The sequence below is a fragment of the Monodelphis domestica genome, chromosome 3 (assembly GCF_027887165.1).
Source record: "Monodelphis domestica isolate mMonDom1 chromosome 3, mMonDom1.pri, whole genome shotgun sequence".
In the NCBI taxonomy this organism is placed as follows: domain Eukaryota; kingdom Metazoa; phylum Chordata; class Mammalia; order Didelphimorphia; family Didelphidae; genus Monodelphis; species Monodelphis domestica.
The window spans coordinates 278,686,935-278,708,757 of record NC_077229.1 but is presented as its reverse complement, the minus strand read 5'-3'; the positions used below and the strand labels follow the sequence as shown (position 1 = coordinate 278,708,757).

The window sequence follows — 21,823 nt, the reverse complement described above, 5'->3', positions numbered from 1 at the left end:
CACCTTGGCAGTTATACTAAAAAAAGCTATCAGATAAGAGGTAAACAAAGAAAGAGGAGTATCACAGAAAGAGGAGAAAATCCAGAAAAAGAAAACCAACAAAAGTGTTAAATGCTGCAGAAAAATTGAAAAGAATTAGAACTGAGAAAAAGTCACTGTAGCCACAATACCTTTGGAGACCAGTTTCAGTTGAGTAATAATCAGAAGCCAGAACGTTTAGAAGAAAGTGAAAAGAAAGGAAGTGAAGTCAATAAGTATAGTTTTTCCCAAAGAACTTGGCAGAAAAAGGGAAGAGAGATATAGGATTTAGTTCTGGGTTTTCAAGGACAGGAGAAGTGGATGTGTTTATGGAAGAAGAGAATAAACTAGTCAATAAGGACAGATACAAAGCTGAAGGATGAAATATAGTAGGGGTTAATAATATAAAACAAATTGTGAAATAAGGGAATAAAAGGGAGCTCAGAGCAAGAGGACTTGCCTTTCCTGTTATAGTATAAGGTGAAATATTTAGTTAAGCTTCATGGAAGGATACTGGGGTGGGAGAGTGGAAAGGGGGAGTGAAGAATGAAGAACAGGTCTACACAGCCACTGTGTGATAAATGGTATAATAGAAAAGCAAAAAGGAAGGTGTAAAAGGCATGCTTTGATGCAGAAAAAAATATTTTCTAAGAGGAAGGACAGTGTTTTCCAAAGAGACTGTATCCCATTCTTTAATATGCTATTTGAATTTAGGAGTCAGAATCAGTTGCTCAGATGAATGAGCAAACTGTCAATGTTTTACAAGAAAAAATGTTAAATGTCATAAAAAACCTAATTTCATGGGTAAGCTAAACTTGTTAAAAATTTTTGGAAGGTCTGTAGCACGTTGTACTCTTTATTGAGACATGCAGGACAGTGAGGGCTGTCAGGAGGGCAGAATGAGGGCACTTTCTTATATAAAAAGAGCGGGACTTTCACTAGTTTCTTTGGGACAGCGATGGGACCTGAATTCAGAGCTCAGGGCTCCGCAGGCGGGAAGCCGGTGAGGGCTTTTTCAGGTTCTCTTTGCTCCTAGGCAGGCGAATCTCAGTAAATGCAGCACATACATACATACATACATACATACATACATACATACATACAGTGAAAAATATGGGGAAGTTCAGTAACCAGTGTATTGTGGAGAAATAAAGACGATTGCTCTAGCAGGTCTGTGATATGACACAGTGAACAGGGACGCATTGTGGGTGATCCTCAGCAAGTTCAGTTGCCCAGCAAAATTCGTCAAACTGATCCAGCTCTTTCATGTCGACATAACAGGGGAAGTCCTATCTGGTGGAGAGACTTCCGATCGCTTCAACATCTCCAATGGCATGAAACAAGGCTGTGTCCTCGCTCCGGTACCATTCAACCTATTTTTCACCCAAGTATTACGACATGCTGTGATGGATCTAGACCTGGGCGTCTACATCAAATACCGACTGGATGGCTCACTATTCAACCTTTGCTGCCTGACTGCAACAACAAAGACAACAGAGAGACTCATCCTGGAAGCTCTCTTCGCAGATGACTGTGCTCTCATGGCCCACCAAGAAAATCATCTTCAAACCATTGTGGACAGGTTCTCCACCACAACAAAACTGTTTGACCTGACTATCAGCCTCAGCAAAACAGAGGTGCTGTTCCAACCTGCACCAGGGAGGACAACTAACCAGCCGTGCATTACAATCGACGGCACGCAGCTTTCTAACATCAACACTTTCAAGTATCTGGGCAGCACCATCGCCAATGATGGGTCCCTAGACCATGAGATCAATGCCAGGATCCAAAAGGCCAGCCAGGCACTCGGGCGGCTGCGCTGCAAAGTCCTCCAACACAGCGGTGTAAGCACTGCGACGAAGCTCAAAGTGTACAACGCAGTGGTCCTCAGCTCGCTCCTGTACGGTTGTGAGACACGGACACTGTACCGGAAGCACATGAAACAGCTGGAGCAATTCCACCAACGCTCTCTCCTGTCAATCATGAGGATCCGATGGCAGGACCGAATCACCAATCAGGAAGTCCTCGACAGAGCCAACTCCACCAGCATCGAAGTCCTGGTCCTCAGAACCCAGTTACGATGGTCTGGACACGTCATCCGCATGGATCCCCAGCGAATACCAAGACAGGTATTCTATGGTGAACTGTCAGCTGGACTCAGGAAACAAGGTCGACCAAAGAAAAGATTCAAGGATCAGCTAAAGTCCAACTTGAAGTGGGCTGGCATTACACCAAAGCAACTAGAACTCGCTGCCTCTGACAGAAGCAGCTGACGAACCCACATTAACCATGCCGCTGCCACCTTTGAAGATGAGCGACGTCGACGTCTCGCTGCTACGCGTGAACGGCGACACCAGGCCACAACCGCACCTCCCGTAACAACTGGCGTCCCAGGCCCCGTGTGCCACAAACTGTGCGCCTCAGCCTTTGGACTCCAAGGCCACATGAGGGTACAACAATAGATGATAATGCACAAAGACAATAGTCATTCTTGGTCACCGAGAGACTACTACTACTATTTAAACATATATGGCAAGTGAGTATGTGTGCGTGTGTATATGTGTATGTAGTGCAATTGGTTAACCTATCAGACTTGGACCCTTATAAAGGATTTAAAACACAGTCATCCCTCACTTATTGCAAGAGTTACGTTCCAGAGACCTCCACAATATGTGAAAATCTGTGAAGTAGCAGTGTTATATCTATTTTATTATTTATATATATTTTAAGGCTTTATAAACCCTTCCCACTCTAAACCTTTCTATACTCTTATTAACCTTTCCCACACTCTTATAAACACTTTCTATACTCTTAAGCTTACATAATTTTAACAAAATCCCTCGATATAGTGAAAACTCTGCAATACAGAATTATATATATTTTTTAAAACCTGCAATAAATGAACCACAACATAGCTAGAGATAACTGTATTTCCATTAAAGAGCAACAGACTTCAAAGATAGAGAGGGCCACAATCAAATGTATGATGCTCACTTTGTGATTTTGGCCAATTCAGTTAATATTTTCTGAACCCTTTTCTTCATTAGTAAAATGAAAATGATAATCGCACTACCTGTAAGGGTTGTTGTGAAGGAGAGAAACTAGATCTAGGAAGTCATCAATGTTATCAATTTAAGAAACTTCCAGGTAAGGAAACCTTTCTCATTACAGGTCAGCAGGTCAGCACTTTTAACCCAATTTATTCAGTAGTCTCCTAGAGCAGTAACAGGTGAGAAGTGATCTCTCCAAGGTTACATAGAAGAAAGACTTGAAAATAGGTCTTTCTGAGCCCAAGTATCCACTACACTCACATATCACTAATTAAGAAGTGACTGAGGCCTAATTTGAACCCAGATTCTACCGTCTCTAAGCCTGGCTCTCAATCCATTGAGCCACTTAGCTTTCCCTAAGTAAATTGTTTTTTGAATCTTAAATGTGTAACAGAAATAGAAGCTAAGCTACTATTACAGTACTTAAGACTCCATCTAAACAGAAGGAATCTGTGCTAGAGGCTGGCACTAGAGAAAAAGTGCCAGACTGAAGAGTATATGAAATTGATCACCTCGATGGGGGAGGGGCCCCAGGAGGGGAATCCTGAGGAGAGAAGACTCTAGTAAGGAGAACAGTGAGGGTCTCTCCTTCTTGAAACATTGAAGAAAGAAGGGGGATAAAGACTTTCTCCTGAGGGTTACCCACTTTTCCTGCTGGTGACTGGAAATCTTTCCCCCAACACTTCCCAATTGAAGGGACTTTCTGAGGAGAAACCTGAGCAGACTTTACCTCAACTCCTGTTGCCCAGGGGTGAGTCAACCTGACTTTCTCTCAGGAGGCTCAGCCTGCCAAGGCCTAAGTCTCCCTGCCCCCCAAACTCGAGGAGGGAGGAAAAGGGTTTAGATAGAGACAGAGATCCCCTTTCCCCACCTTCCTTTTCCCATTCTTCCCTGCCTGTTATTCCTTTTGTATTACCTGATTAACAGTAAAAGTTATCTGTTCCCCCAAGCTGAATGTGAGTGAACGGAATCAAGGGGAGACGTTTTTGGTCTCAAATAGTGGAGGAAGGACAAGAGGGACAAGAGTGTGTTGGAGAGAGCAGTTTTAGCTAAGGAGGGAAGGCAGAAGGGGAAAAATCATCAAACCCCCTCTCCTCTCTCTGAGCCAACCCATTACATCTGCTGTCTCCCCTGAACCCTACTTTGTGGGAAGGGGAGGGGGTTCTCCTCTCTCTTCCCTCTCTCTATACCTCAGGGTATAAGCCTCCCCTCAGTGTACATTCCCTTTTTTTTTTTTAAACAGATCTGAGACAGTTCAGTTACAACACTAATGTACTTCATTCAGCTCTTAAACCTCTGTGTTTGCTAGAAAAGACCAGAATCTCAAAGATAATTGAGAAATGGGAAACTGAAAGATGACTGAAAATGTCAGTCATCTAACATTAAAATGATTCAGAAAAGAAGTCTCATGTTATCTAAAAACCAAAACTGAAGAATATATACAATGGCAATCTCCACCTCTGCCTTGTGGGCAGCCATGCTTTAAAAGAGCAAGTTTCATACTGCTGATTATGACAGAATTTGCCAGCTTACAAATCAATTTTTAGCACAATCTTGTACTAAGAGCATATAGGTTTTTTTTTTAACCATTATTCTGAAGAAATGCTCATTGAGGATCCACACAATAAAACATGTAGATTCTTAGATTTATTAGAATACATTGTGACATTTTAGTTACGCATCAAGCTTCCAATAAAAATTACTATAGTCACAAATTCAAGCCACAAATCCCTGAAGAAAGTAATAGCAGGTTAGCTATTAATTAATCATTATTATACTCATTAGAAATTGTTTATTCCATTTCAGGGAGATTAAGGAGGAAGGGCAGAGGAAGGAAAGTAATTTTTTTTTGTGATATTAAAGTCTGAAATTTAAAAATAACATAAAAAATGTAAAGGAATAATAAAGTTAGGCATTTGGTTCTTTATATATATAGAGAGAAATCAATAAACATTTACTAACTGCTATGTGCCAGGCACTGTAAAATACTGGAAACTCAAAGAAGGCGGGGGGAGTCCATGTTTACAAAAAATTTAACATTTTTAAGGGAGTAAAAATGTGTAAGCAATTGGGAAGAAAAAAAGTATATTCAGAATAGATGGTATATACTCAGTGGGGAAAATACCAGCTACAGTGAGGACCAGGAAAAGCTTTCTGGAGGAGTGGAATTTGAATTAAATTTTTAAAGAAGTCAAGGAAAATAAGCAGTAATAGTAATCAACTGCTGATTTTCAACAATGGAGAGAAGTTCCACAAAGGGGAAAGTTTCCCTACACTGAAGAAATCACTGGTTAGCTCAGGGCACAGTAGATAAGAGTGTTAGACCTAAAGTCAAAAGACATGAGTTCAGATCCAACCTGATATTAGCTATTGTGACCCTAAGCAAGTCACTTAAACAAATTTTCTTTTTTAAAAAGACAAAAATTCCTCCTATATTTGCTTCAATTTCCTCAATTATAAAGTGGGGATAATAACAGCACCTACCTCACAGGATTGTTCTAAGGATCAAATGAAATAATATCTAGAAAGTGCAATGCCTGACATATGGTGGGTGCTATATAAATGCTTGTTGTTCTCCCCCTTTGCCTAATTTAATAATCAACTACTTGCATTTATGAAGTGCCTATGGATTATAAAATGCTTTCGATTCCATACAAAGATGATATGAATATTTTACTGTTGCCAGGAACACATAATCATTGTAAAAAACTTTTTCACTCATTTTCAATGAGTAATAAGGAGATTTTCATAAGACTATACCTTCTACAACAGACTTTCATAGTTTCACAGTTGACTTCAGCATGAAGTACAAGTAATAGTAGATCCTATTCAGTTTTCTTGACTACAAAAAAGGCTTTTACTTGGAAGAACAAAACAGACTAATATACTGTTCCTACTTCAGGATGTTTCCCATACACATACTAACTAAGATCATATACAAGTTCTTGATAACCACAGTGATATGTTTCCTTTTTGATCCTCTGAATAAATTACAAGACATAAATGAGAGAAAAATAAATGCACATCAAACATTTTTACCACTGACATGGAAGATATACAAAAAGAGATTCCCTTTATGAGAGAATAAATGATATAGGATAAGATCCTCCAAATGTTGTTTGTGAGACACTGTTGATTTCATCAGGCCCCAAAACTCTATGGCTGGCCTTCTCAGCTAATCCAAATATCAACCAAACAATCCAAAAAAGGGAAAAACAAAAAACAAAAAACACAAATAGATAAGGAATTCATATTGCTCAAAACTTTGATATCAAGTTAACCATTCAGATAATTAACACTGTCATCAGCTCACATTTATCTTGGATAGTCTGGATAGTCACTGTGCAGCACTGCCTTAAAGGTAGAAAATAGAGTGAAATTCTTATAGTTTTTTTATTCATCGCTTGACTAATATTCTTCTGATTATACTATAGAACCACAAACCATGAGATATCTTACTTAATCTCTGAAGAATATAAAAATTGTGGGTGACTCAAAATATAATGGAGACAAATAGGGAAAGAGGCACAAGTAGGAAGCATCATATTAATAAAAATAACTGATGAAAAAATTAACAACCAGAAATAGGACTAAGGCAAGGTAGGATACAAAATATGGTGGGGAGTAGAAGGCAGAAGAATAGAGACATTTTAATGATATTTTTGATACAATTCACAACTGCAGAGCAATTAAGATAAGAAAAAAATGATACAATGTACAAGACATATTACTTCTATCACAGCTTTAAACCGAAACAAACTGTTCCTTTTAAAAAAGGAAGTAAAACTGTTCTTTCCTTTACTTCGGAAGTTTGCCTATATCATATAAATGTCTCATCTAGGTTCTGGGGATGCTCTGAATAAAAACACACAGGGGCAAATAAAAAGTTTTAAGAGGATAGTACAGTGATCAATCTGCGTAGAGGTTGAGGATTAATAGATGGACATAAATGTGGATAAAGAGGGATAAGGACACATTTTAGAAGGTAGTCTTGGATTGAGATTTATGCAGTAGAAAATGGAGAATCTGTAGATTTTTGATCAGGAAAGTGATGTTATCAAAAGGATACTGTAGGATTCTAAAGCTTTGTACAAAAAAATTATACTCTGTATGTTCATTTCACTTTTCCCCCCTTTTTTATTTTCCTTAAAATGACTATAGGCTTGGTACCTCAATTCCAGATCCAACAATGGCATCTAGTGGTCTCTTCTTCCTTGGTCCAATGGCTGCAAGGGCTGTGATATTGGCATCTCTTTGCTGCATCTGTGCCAGCTCTAGCTGCTGCATCTAGTATACAAGGAAATACAAAGTGAAAACAAACATCTGAACAAGTGTCACCAAATTTCCTTCACCCAACTTCAACACAACTATTTTAATAAAATATTCCTTCATTAGAAATATTTCTGTGCTTTACAACACCCAATAAAAATGAGATTAGAGTTTTGTTGTTATTTAGTCATTTCAGTTTTGTCCAATTCTTTATGAGTTTTGTTGGCAAAGATACTGGAATAGTTGCTATTTGACAGATGAGGAGACTGGGGCAAATAGAGTTAAATGACTTGTCCAGATATCTGAGGCCAGATATGAACTCAGGAAGATGAGGTTTCCAGACTTGAGGACCAGAATTCTATGAACTGTGCCACCTTGCTGCCCCACAACATTAGATTAATATGGGTAAAACATATTAGCATTTAATAAAACATCTAAACAATCATGTAACATTCCCAATTTCCTATATCTCTTCCTAACATTCTCTCCTGATACTGATCTTGCAGGATAAAAAAGAAGAACATGAAAAACAGGAATAAAATTTTTGCCCAATTCAAATTGAAGTTTAAAATGATGAAAAGATATCAAAACAACAGATATAAAAAGCTTGGTCTAAAGCAAAGGTTTTCTGATACAAATGGGTAACAAAAAATAGTTCATTTTTGCATTCTGTGCTTTGGTATAAAATGTGATCTAGGGAAAGAACTTAATATTTATCTCTGTGGTTCTTAAAAAAAAACACTGAAAAAATGTATGATAGATATTTTGAATAGCATCAATCACACACAAATTCACAGCAAACCCACCTACAAACTGACATTTTTAGGGAAATATGTCAGCTAAACCACTAGAGCAAAACTCGATTCAGGGGTGTGGGGGAGAAATGTACCATTAAAGTCAAAGAGAAAAAAACAGCCGAATTGGGAAACAGATATTAGGACCCTGCTTTATCACTTCATCATAGCTGAGATTTAAATGCTATGCTATGCTATGAAAACAATACAAGGGAACGAGTTCAGAAATGATGGGAACAGGATGAACTACTACATCTAATGTTAACCACCTTCTCCAGGAAAATCTGCTTTATATTTCATAGGTATACCATCTATGATTGGGGTGGGGGTGGAGGGAGACAGGAAAGGAAGATAAATTTTTAAAAAGAAAATACTGTACATAAAAAAAGGGCAGTGAACTTTATATTACTACCTATCATTGGCCAATAGGATTGGTTGTGATCGCTATACTCTAGCCAGACTGCAAGGTGACAAACTAGTTATAGAAGTTTCTTATAAAGTTAAAATCGGTTTCTCAACCTTTGATCCACTGCTTCTAGTTCTGTCTTCTAGGGTAAAGCAAAACAAATTAAATCTTTTTTCCCATAGGATAACCCTTGAAATTCAGCAGTGACTTACCTCATCCATTTTCCCACCACCACCACAACCCCCAAAAAAAAAGGTTCTCAGACCAAACATTCCCAGTTTCTTCACCTAACCTTGGAAAGACATGATATCCTGTTCCCTTACCATCAGTCAACATTTTCCAAATGGCCTATATTTTATCAGACTCCTTACTAAAACACAGTACCCAGAACTGACCATACAGCTGTGATCTAGACAGTACAGAAGGAAGATCACATTCTAATTCTAGACATTTAGGTTCTTTTAAGTATTCAAAGATCATTTCAGAGTTTTGGACTACCCTGCATTTTGAAGTCTACACCATTTAAACACATCACCTCTATTTTCAAATGGATAAAATTTATTTTTAACTAAAATATAGAACTTTCTATTTAACCCAATTGAATTTCTATTATAAATGTGGCCCACCATTTTAATGCATCAAGACCTTTTTGGATCCCGGGTCTATTTGACAGTTATGTTTACTGCCAATTTAACAAGCATGCCATTTAAACTCTCACATATGATAAAAAGAAAGAAAACAGGGCCAATGAGGGATCTCTGAGGCTCTCTCATTAGGTATCAATTTTCAAGGTGACAGTAAGCAATTACTGACTATTTGGTCTAACCATGTAACAGTTTTGTTTTTGCAATGTTTTCTTGATGTTTTGTTAATAAGTCATTTATTAAGCACTTACTATATGCAAAACAATGTGCTAACAATAAGCACCAAGGATACAAATAGGAAAGTAAGACATTCCCTATTTCTCAGGAAGCTCACATTCTAAAGAGAAAGAAAACACATATGGACGGTTTCAGCTGCAAATCAAAAAGAAAGGTTCCATGGTCCTTAGGGTATAGCAGCAAAACAGATAGTGATGCCTCTTCCTTAATGTCATTTTCACTGATTAAAATGATATCAAATTCTGGTATTGAATCATCTGACAGTGACAAGTCTTTGTTGACAAAAACTTTTTTTTTAAGTATCTTGAATAATTAGCTATGTGTAGCACCTGCAGGAGCAGTTGCCAGGTTTCATCTTTTCTAGGGTTTCGTATAAGCATAATGTCTGAGGGCACTGGACATCACTATTCCCAAGGCTCTTGGGTTCAGGGGCCTGAACAATCTCCATCATGGTCTGAGGGGGAATGGTGGTCAATGTGGTGATGCAGTGATTCAATTGCCACATATGTACCACTTTCTATCTCCTCTTCAGACTTCTGAGTAAACATGGTGGTAGTCTAGACGCAGGACTCTTCCTCTCCTCAGCACCTACCAATATAGACTACCTCAAAAGACCAAAAAAAAAATCATATGAACGAAGGGACTCTAATGTAGGGTGTAGCATTGAAGGCACATTGGATTTGGGCATTTCCACACTATAAGGGGGTGAAAAAGTTCCCACCAAAATGCAAGCTGATTGACTCTCCCCAACCCCACCTATAAAGCCAGTCAGAGTTAGCACGTGCTAGAATCAGTGAGAGGGGCACCTCCAGAGTGAGTAAGGGGCACCTCTAGGTCCTAGGCAGCTGACTAAGACCACCAAAGCAGCAAAGACCTACCCCTGAGAGCAGATAGACTTGAAACCCCAGCAGGCTGAAGAGCATAGACCATGGGTACTTATGGGAAGATAACACAGAGAAGGGCAGCAAACAGTAGAAGCTGCAGAGATTTGAGAGCTGACATCAGGCAAAATCCTTGCTTCTTAGCTCCATACACAGAGAGCCTGCCCATCTCACTCAGATTTCTGACTGGAAAGGGAAGGAAAAACCACCATAGTGACGGCAAATAGTGCCCAGAAACAACAACATCCCAAACTGAAGAAAAACAAGAAGAAGGGGTTGACCCTGGATAACGTTTACGGAGGAAAAACCCAGGTCACAGAGGCAATAAAAATAAATACACCAACCCCCCCCCCCCCATGGAAATTTTCCACAAGCTCTTGAAGAATTTAAATTGGAGCTTATAAAAAAGATGGAAGCCTTCTGGCAAGAAAAGTGGGAAATAGTTCAAAAAGAAAATAACAGTTTAAAGGACAAGAACTCCCAACTGGAGAAACAGCTGGAAGCCACAAAAAGCAGGATAGACAAAACTGAAAGGGAAAACCAGTCTTTAAAGACCAGAATAAAGCAACTGGAAGCCAATGATCTTGTAAAACAGCAAGAATTAATAAAGCAAAGTCAAAAGACTGACAAAATAGAAGAAAACAAACTATCTCACTGACAAGATGACAGATAGGAAAACCGATCGCAAAGAGACAATTTGAGAATCACTGATCGACCTGAAAACCCAGAAATAAACAGAAATATTGACATCATACTACAAGAAATTATCCAAGAAAACTGCCCTGATGTTTTTCAACAAGGGGGTAAAATAGACATTGAAAGAGTTCACAGAACACCCTCTACACTAAATCCTAAAAACACAACTCCCAGTAATGTAATTGCCAACTTAAAGAGCTTCCAAGCTAAGGAGAAAATTTTACAAGAAGCCAAAAAGAGACAATTCAGATATCAAGGAGCACCAATCAGGAATACACAAGATCTGGCAGCTTCCACACTAAAGGACCACAAGGCTTGGAATATGATATTCAGAAAGGCAAGAGAATTGGGTCTTCAACCAAGGATCACCTACCCATCAAAACTGACTATATACTTCCAGGGGAAAGTATGGGCATTCAACAAAATAGAAGATTTCCAAATATTTGTAAAGAAAAGACCAGAACTAAATGGAAAGTTTGATATCCAAACACAAAGATCAAGAGAAACATGAAAAGGGAAATAAGAGAGGGAAAAGAGGAAAAAAATGGTTTTTTTTATTCAAACTTTCTTCTTTAGGGGCTTCAATAAGATAAAATTATTTATATTAATATGTGGGGAAAATGTTATTTGCAACTCAAAAATTATATTCACTATTATAGTAATTGGAAGAATTATTCACAGGAAGAGATTGAGGTAATAAGTGGTATAAGATGATATACCAAAAAAAGAAAAAGGGAGGGGGAATTGAAGATGGCACCAAGAGACACTTGAAGAAATAAGATAAATAGGATAATCTTTATCACACAAAGATACACATGGGAAGGAGAGGGGAAGAATACTCTTATAAGAAGGAGAGGAAGAGAGTGCTAATAGGTAATACTTAAACCTTACTCTCAGTGAAATCATTCTGAGAAGGAAGAGCATCTAGATCCTTTGGGATATTGAATTCTATCTTACCCTACAAGGAAAATGAGAAGGGAAAACTAAGGGGGGTAGGGAGGCGGGAAGAAAAAAAGGGAGGGAAAGAGAGGGGGGAGGGAACTTAACAGACCCTATAAAAAATTAAGAAGAAGGGAACAAAAAGGGAAGGGGCAGAAAGGAAGCATATTAAGGGTGGGGATTAGGAGGACTGGTTTAAAAGGATATAGCAAAAGAAGAAAGGACAGAACTAGGAGAGGATATCAAAATGCTGGGGGATACACAAGTGGCAATCATAACTTTGAATGTGAATGGGACGAACTCATCCATAAAATGAAAACAAATAGGAGAGTGGATTAGAAACCAAAATCCTACTATATATTGTCTACAAAAAACACACTTGAGGTGGGTAGACACTCACAAGGTTAGAATTAAAGATTGAAGCAAAACCTACTGGGCCTCAACTGATAGAAAGAAGGCAGGAGTTGCAATCATGATATCTGACAAAGCCAAAGTAAAAAAAATAGATCTATCTCCTCTTCAGTATGCCCTACTACTTCTTTATCTAAGCTAGCCGGCTTGCCCTCTGAGTGGCAACTTTTGGGGATGCCCAACCCTTCCTCCGTAGGAGTTGCCTGCCAGATCACTGGCAGTGAAGGACAGGACAAAACATGACTGCTCATCTGAGAGGTGTGACCATCCCCAGAGAACTCCTTCACTTATTGTGCCTCTTGGTGGCAGCTGATTAGCTATGATGAGGAAATTAAGCTCCTTCTCCACAATTTCTCCTTCTCTCAAACAAGGTTTTGGATATTGGGTTAGAAAACAATGGGGACATTGCTATTTCCAAGGCTTTTGAATTCAAGGTCTTGGACTATCTCAACCAGGGTCAGAAGGGAGATGTGATCAATAATGGAAGGAGCATGTTATTATTTCCCAATAATGATTTTCGTCTTCCCTCCTCCAGTTGCTGCCAATGAATTTTCTCTTATTATAAAGAGTTAGGCAAAGACAACTGTCATAGCATCTGTCAAGAAACTCGTAGACCCCAACCTCTCTAGTAAGTGAAGTACTTTGTTATCGGTTCTCCAGAACAGAACATATTATTTTGGTCAAATTAAACACATACTCTACTACATGTATATTTGCTAATAAATTACACGGATATACTTCCATGCTATTATACATCTTGTATATTCTGTACTATTAGATGTTATAAAACCTACACTTACACACACACACACACACACACACACTACTTTAAAAGGATGCGATAAAGATGAGGTAATATTTGATCCTCCCCTGGAGTTTACTGGGTAAAGGAATGACAAAGTCATTTCTATGATTTAGGAAAAATCACTGGTAACTGTAGAAGATAGACCAGAGTAGAGAAAGAATTGAGCTAAGTAGACCAATTAGGAGGTTAATGAAACAGTCCAAGTTGGAGGTAAGAAGATCCTGAACTAGAGTAGGGATTGTGTGAGCATAGGAAAAAGGGATGGGGGGAGAGAGGGGGGGAAGCTGGGTAGCTCAGTGGATTGAGAGCCAGACCTAGAGATGGGAGATCCTAGGTTCAAATCTGTCCTCAGACACTTCCCAGCTGTGTGACCCTGGGCAAGTCACTTGACTACCATTGCCTAACCCTTACCATTCTTCAGGCTTGGAGCCAATACACAGTATTGACTCCAAGATGGAAGGTATGGGTTTAAAAAAAGGAGGGGGGGATAGGAGCAAAAAATGTTACAGAAAGCAGAAATAACAAGATTTGGCAGCTGATTAGATATGTAGTATGAGAGAATGAATAGTAAAGGGTTGCCCCATGGTTTCAAATGGGGGTGACCAGACAGAAATAAGAAACCTCTAAAGAGGATTTGGGGGAGGACAGTAAATGAAAAACATGAAGCATATTGGATCTCAGGCATGCCTGTTATCCTGTGTAATTTACCCTGTCCAACTGAAAAGAAAAAGGGTCATTTACTGTACCATGAGGTGAGCTGGGGGTGAGGTAGATTGGAACAGGAGAGAAGAGAAATTTTGTCTGCTCAACTACTGGTGTAAATACCCCAGGGTATGGTTAGGGTTTAATAACCCTGAAAGGCACAAAGAGAAGAGAATATGTACATTCCTGGCTATAAAAAGAGATGGGGAAGTAAAAGAATATGAAGAAATAACTGGTAAAAAGGGAATGAAGTTAGAGATAGGACTAAGGATTGGCTACTTCTGGAATGTAGGATGGGACTCAGCTTTCAACCTTTGAGTAATTAATTACTCATCCCTTGGGTCAGGCCTGCAGGGCCTAGGGCCCCACTTTTGGGAGCAGTTGTTCAAGAAGATGTAATACTGTGCATCATCTGTCATTGAACTAGTTCTTAATTCATCTAATTATACAATATAGATCACAATCCTTCATTTTGTCCAGAGATCATCAGATAGTACCAAAACCAGAAATCCAGATAAAAGACACCTCCTATCTTATACTTACTACCTTAGCAAGCTACCCTAAATAGTGTAGTTTAGCAATCTAAATGCTCACAAACTACCCCTTTAACAATGTGTCTACAACTGTGCCAAAAAATGAAGTCAAATTCTCTACCCTTCTTTGAAAATTAGGGCATTTTCCCCATCACTAGTCCTGTAATACATATTATTTTCCAACATTTTTTTCAATTTTCAAGAGTAGCCCATCAATAAGTCAGTTCTCACAGGTAGTTAGTTTAGGGTTAGAGTCAATCGTAATATTGGCATTTATAATCAATCCAAATTCATATTAAGTTTCAACACTCCTTTATTCTCAAGATATTCATATTTTGTATTTATTCTCCACAACCTGCCTTTACATCCATATTCTACAAAGATCTTTAAAACATCTAATTTAGTCAAAAAATCCCTTATACATTTTATAGTTTTGCTTTCTTCCTTTGTCAGAACTACTGTGCTCTCCCCATAGCAGAGGCTCCCATTCTTTATATGCTAACTTCTCCTATAGAATTTTAGGCCAAGGAAGTATACTTTCTCTCTTAACTCTTTTCAATTCATTCTTCAAAAATCTAGAGTATGTCAGACTATTAATAAAATCAGTCTTAGAGCTGAAAAAGACCTTGGAGACTGATTCCAAAACCCTCATATTTCACAAACTCTAAGGTGCAGTGGTCACTTCTAAGTATCCTATCATGCCACTATAACAGAAAAGTTCTTAATTGTTGATTAGAATGAAGTCCAGGAGAAAACTTTCCTCTTTTGCTTCTTTTTATCTTTTGAAAAGTGAAATCATCATAAGTGATCTCAAAAGGAGATGCCTATACACACACAGCTGAAGTCATCCATCCTTGTTACTATATTACTAGCTCCTCTGTTGGGTTTTGCATTTTTACTAACTTGTCACTATATTCTTCCCTTTTGGCAAAGTATATAGCTTTTATCATAATACAGTTTCTGATTTAGCCTTCTTTGGTCCACAGAAAAATGTTCTCCCCATAGTGCAGCTTTTTCTACAGTTTGTGGATTTCCTTCAGAGGTGCTAGCTGCATCACTGAAGTGAGTGCTCACATGGATCCAATCACAGATGCATCAAACTATATGAATGCATATTCTTAATAGATCTTATTCCACCATTCTTTCATCAGCTCTATTCCTTTGAATAAAGACATACTAGAGAGTCATTCTAGTCATGATCCATCAAATTATCAAATCACATAATGTGTAAAGTCCTTTAAAAATCTTAAATCACTCTATCAATGTTAAGTATGATGATGATGACGACGAGGACGATGACGACATCATCATTATCAAGATTCACATTCCTATCAAGTCTCAGTGATGCTTGAGGTCAAATTTGCCTCCTTACATTAAAGTCTCTAATTCTCCTTATTTTATTTTACAGTTAGAACCTGATTAGCAGAAATAATAAGTCACTATAAGGTATTCTCATGCATTCAAATTCATACTATTTGAAGTAAATAAATAGGTAAAATATGCTAAATGACCAACAGAAATCTGCAGTGCAATTGTAAATAATGCAACCACTTTGGAGGAATCATTGTTCATGCTAATCAAGACCTAACTGTATTTTGTACCCACAATTGACACATTTATATATTGGTATGAGACCGGGGTTTTACTGGTGCTCTCACTTTTTAAAGAGAGTGTGGCATGGTGTTTAGAATACCTCACCTTGGAACCAGGGATCACCTCCAAAAAATACTGGCTATGTGACTAGAAAATCACTTTACCCCTCAATCCTCTAATTTCTCTAAGATACATAAGCTGCAGAAAAAGTGCTGACCTACATTTGTAAGAGTTTCCTCATCTGATAAGTTTCCTTTCCTATCAAATCACAGATCTAATCTCTATCCCCATATCATGAGTAGTTAAGTCCTGTCTCCATTCTAATTTTATCAAAACACAATATTCACTACCCACAAATAGTAAGATCCTTATATACTTAGAATATAACTATGTTAAATAAGTGAACAATAAAGCTCAAACCTACCTTTTTATTTCCCTCAAATATCCCTAAATCTTAGGTACAAGATCAGTTCATAAACAAGAACTAGAAAAGAAAATGTGTCATCTTCCACTTGCCCCAAAAGCTATAATACAGTATTTTTTTTTAAATTCTGCCTATTAAAAAAAATCAAATTGCAAGGAAAATGTTTCAGAAGCTATAAAATATCCTTTGTTGCTGCTGGCCTTTTTAATAAAAAAAAAATAGCATTTTAAAAGTCTGATGTTGCCACAGTCAGGAACTTCTATGTGACAAAATAACCATTTTGAGTTAATCTGACCTGCAGCAGAAATCAAAAGGCAAGGTATGTTTTAAGTCCTTTCCTATAGAGAAATGGCATTTGCAGTATAGCTCTAATCATATAAAATGAAAGGTTTTAAAATTGACCTCTGTTCTTCACTTCATATTCTACCTAGTGAATGATTTTTCTCAAAGTATGGACACTTTTCTCAGCTTTCTGACGTTTCACGTTCAACATTTCTGCAAAGTTCATTATCCCAAAATAATTACTAACTGATTACTGGTTTAGGTGGCACAATAAACAAATCTTTAAGAAAGCTTGTCACAAATAACCAAGACCTATCTCTCTGTCTATCTACCCTTGCTGCATGTGTGCTGGCAGGATTTTATTTTTTTTTTAACCTGGCAGTTTTGAATGGAAAAGAAGAAAGTTCGGGATATTCAGGTACTTTTGATATCAACAGTGGGTGAAGCTGACAATTTAAACAAGTTTACTTCCACAGAAAGTCATCCACTGAGCTAGAGAGGTTGGGGGTGGGAATAGAATTTCATTTGCTCTGCCATTCTCACTTAGTATCTTTTACAGCTTCTTTTTGATTTCTCAAGCTAAAATAATAGAGTTCTATCAAACTTCAGTTTTAAGAAGATATTTTAGCCAGAGTTCTGACTACTGGTAAAATGTATTCAATGACTGACACCACTCACCATTCATCAAAACTTAAGGTCTGCTCAATTGCAAAGACACTGCTTATTGGATGCTGGTCTATATACTACACAGACTTCAAGGATCCATAATATCATCTATGGGTGTGCCCTCCACCAATACAGAACACAATTTCCCTAAGTATTTTTAACATGGTCCTAGAGAGCTGCTGGGGCTAACCTAGTGATAAACAAGAAGTATAGGGTTTATTAAGTACTGCCAAGTAAAAGTTAGGAATATTTTATATATTGAGATGGTGTCAGAACTAGGAAGATCCAGGTCAAATCCCACTTAAATGGCACAAATTGACTATGTAGCCTTGGGCAAGTCCTTTAATCCCTCATTGCTCTAGGCAACTCTCTAAAACTACAATTACAAAGAAGACAGAGGGACACAAACTGCTGCATCCAGCTTCTTCCCCCCACCCCTTCATAAATTAGTGCATAGAAGATCAAGCCTCAAGTTGGGAGGTCCTGGGTTCAAGTATGACCTCAGACACTTTCTAGGTGTACAAACTTCAGCAAGTCACTTAACTTCTGCTGTAAAACCAACACACTGCCTTGATTCTATAGCTGAAGGTAAGGGTTAAAAAAAAAAACACCTCAATGTCCTAAAAATACTGCTCTTCTGCCTGATGTCACTGGGATAGAACCAGAGGACAATTACAATAGGGCATCTCTGTCTGCTGGTCTGTGACTTGCACTAGATCCTATTCATTTCTAAATAAAATTTGTAGTTTCAATCTATGGCTTCATGGTACTAAGTGGTTTGGCTTAGATATTATATAAGCTTTCAGAGTTAAGTTACATGGAAGAAATTCTGAATGTTAAAGATAATGTTTTCAAAGTCAACTAAGATAAGGAAAAATAAAAACCAATCAAAAAAGAACCATAGATATAGGCAGAAAGGACAAGTCAAATACAATTGATACAAATACAAATACAAATACAAATCCAATATAATAGCCTCCTCCCTAGACATAAATGGGGATACACTCAACTGGAAAGCAGTAGATTATTTAATCTACTATGAAAGGGGGCTTGAAAGGAAATTAATTAGGGATAGACTTTTCTTTTACTTTACACAAAGGAGGCAAAGCATAAACCAAATATAAGAAATTCAGAAGGATGTGTGAAGATACAAATGAATTAATACAGTGAAGTTTGAATTAATGCAGAGTGAAGAATGCAGAAGCAGGAGAACATACACAATGAATGTAATAATATAAATAAAAGCAACACAAAAAATTTTCAATTAAAAAAATAACAAAAACCTATTTTCTCGGTTCTACCAATTCCACTCCACTAAAAAATTAGCCCCAAAATAAAACCCTTGTAACAAATGTGCATAGCTAAACAGAAGAAATTCCAGCATTGGTCATGTCCAAATAAAATTTTTTTAAGAAAAAAGGTCTCACTCAGTCTGTACCTTGGTTCAAAGTAAGTAGTATCAAAATGAAGATTAAAAAAATGTTCCGCAACTTTCACTCCTCCATAATTGATGTTGCACTTAGTTTTGTGAGTTTTTTCTATTAGTTTATTTGCTGGGAGAAAAAAAAAGTATAATGAGAACTGTTGCTGAGGACTTACAATAAAGTGCTTTCCTCCTCCTCTTAAAGATGTGTGCAGACTGCTGAATATATTGTCAGCCATAGTTACTATGTTGGTTTGCTCTATTTAGGGTTTTTTTTTTCTTTTTGGTATAAGACAAGGTTCTATGGGAAAGGGAAGAGATTTCCTAGAAGTAACTAATGTTTTTTTTAAAAGGTATCAAAGAAATTTTAAAATAGAAAATAAAAATTGGGAAACTAAAGTTATTAGAATGAGACTTGTCTCTCCAATAAAGAAGTTATTCAATAGTCATCTCAACAACATTTGTGACATTATAGCCATATTCTCTGCTATATGGATTGCATTATCTTTGCCTTAGCAGACAGCATCCTTTAGTTGCTTTGGCTAAAAAAGTTGGACCTTGTAGCCAATCTTTTAGTGACTAAAATCTAGAGACTAACAAAATTCATCATCAAATCCACACCCTTTATCCAAAGCCTTTCTGGCAAGCTGACAAATGCTTTGACAATCCAAAGTTACCTCCTTGCTATGAAGCAGATTTAGAGTAGGATTCTAATTCATATTAAATTTTAAAAAATTATAGCCAGACATCAATTTAAGGCACAAGGCCTCCTCCAAGACAGGTGGCCTCTCCGAAGGCTAGTCTCCAGAACAAGCCAGGAAAAGGAGTCAGTCTTTCTCACTCACCCATGAGGTAGTCCTAAAAGAAGCAGTCCTCAGCCAGAGCTCCTCCAAGTTTAAGTTGAAGGCAAAAGACCTTTCTCAGAAAGTTCTTGGCATTTTTAAAGACCATTCCTTCCATCACTCCATCACTTCCTGTGCCTTCCTTCTACTTTTACATGGACCAATTATAACTATAGTTTTGTTTAGGCCTGTCCAGGGGGCAGTCATTGGGTTCTGAATCATCACCCTCTTTCACACATGTGGATTATAGACCTCCTCCACTTAAGGATAAGTAGAGTACATATGCTTCTGGTTATTAAATCTAACAAATGGGCAGGGGAGAGTTAATCCCATCTTCACAGTAGGCTCTACCGGGGCTTATATTTCATTGACCTAGCTTTCACAAACTTGGGGTCATACCAAGATCAGAAAAGTACTGGAAAGGACTTCATTCGCAGAATGAGAAGTTAAATAACAATAAGTTAGCATTAAAGTCCAAAAGGCAATGTTATTTTAACCTTGGATTTCACAGTTTAAATAGCTCATCTGTAAGCTATAGTTGAAAATCATTATCAAGAAAACCATCCTTCCCTCCTTTCACCACACTTTTAGGATTCTTATAAGTATTTTCACCTTAGCCTACAATTCAAGAAGGTTCTGACATGTCTGATAAAACCCTAGATTTGGGAGATTTCTTTCCAGCTACCAATAAGGGAGAGATATCTAAAATTTCATTTACTTGACAATACTCCTTAACTTTTCCTAAAAACATACCTTATATATGACAAGTTTTGCCAAAGTTACGAAGGCTTCGTTTATAGGTAAAGGGACCAGTTTATAAGCAAGAACTTAGTCAAAAGGCAAAAAAAAAAATCCCTAAGTTGAAAACCTAAAAAAAGGAAAGTTACCATCATACCTCACCACCAAATAAAGGATCAAAGTCAGCACTTTTAGAAGGGAATATAAAAGATAGACAATTTGATCCACATTATACTCTTTGTTTGTGTTCAGTGTTGACACAGGATTACACAAGCCTAGGAGATTTGCCTCCTCCCTACAGGAAACCCAAACAACCCTGCATCAGGGAACAACAATATCCATGTGGCATCTTCATCAGTCTATCAGTGGACTGTAGAACATGTATTCTTTTCTTTTTTTTTTAACAAACTAAAAATAGGAATTATCTTTAAACTCCCAAAATTAGTCATTAAGCAACATTCTTCATATTCAACCAATTCAAGCTCTGATTATTTCCATTTATAAAGCCAAGTAAATTCCTATGACAGTAAGACCAGCTCATGAATTGTGAGCTTTCTGAATGTCCAGAGACTGGAAATGTATCCCCTGAATTCCCTAAATAAAGAAGAATTTGGTGTCCCTCCCCATCTATACTAGGGGAAAACTTAAAATTAGATGTATGTGAAGATAGGATTAATTTTCCCCTTGCTTATTTTTAAATTAATCAACAAAAACTGAAAACACTCCTACTTAACACTAAAGTAGGGGAGGAGGTCTACAAGCCACTTATTAAAGTGGGTGACACATGTTAAACCCAGTGGAATTGTGCAACAGATATGGGAAGGGAGGTGAGTGTAGGGGAGGGAAAGAACATGAGTCTTGTAACCATGGAAAAATATTCTAAATCATCTAATTAAATAAAATTTAAGAAAATTAAAAATAAAAATAAACTAAAACTAATGTGGGTGAAAACTCTAGAAGTGACTGACTACCCATTGGGTAGTACTAAGCAAATTTAAAGACTGCAATTGGCTCCCATAAAGTGGAAAGGACAGGAAAGACATAAGAAAAAAAAACTATAAAAGTCCTGAAATTCCTGTCCAAGGGAGTCTTCAGCCTGAATTTTGAGCTTGGAGGATCTTGGCCTGGGACTGTGGCTTGGAGCTACAACTTGGGACTTTGACCTGGGACTCTGGCTCTTGGACTGCTTCTGTTAAGACTGCTCCTGGATCTTCTTCTCCTTTGGAGTTTTGCTTGGGTGAGTAAGAAGCTGATCCTCTTTTCCTGATTTCTGGAGAGATATCTTCTTGAGAGGCCTCCCCTTCTTGGAGGAGACCATATAGATTGAACCCTTCACCACTGAGTCCTCTGGCTGAGGGGTTAATGAGTCCTGATAGGGTTGAGCCATGGACTAGAGCAACATTTAGGGTGAAAGGCTAGACTTCTTACTCTACCCTTTTTTACATTTCTCTACTTTCACTCTTTCTACCT

At 37.7% G+C, this 21,823-nt stretch overlaps 1 protein-coding gene across 3 annotated transcripts in view; it reads right to left on the bottom strand.

Moving 5' to 3' along the window:
• TAF4B (TATA-box binding protein associated factor 4b) overlaps nt 1-21,823 on the bottom strand; it is a 198,555-nt gene that overhangs the window by 47,784 nt on the left and 128,948 nt on the right. For all 3 annotated transcript variants that reach the window (XR_464742.3, XM_007487580.3, XM_007487581.3), the window contains exon 14: nt 7,239-7,355. Coding sequence is in view for 2 of the 3 variants with exons in the window: in XM_007487580.3 (XP_007487642.1) it covers nt 7,239-7,355 (117 nt within the window). In the remaining variant the exon portion in view is untranslated. The remainder of the gene's footprint in view (nt 1-7,238; nt 7,356-21,823) is intronic.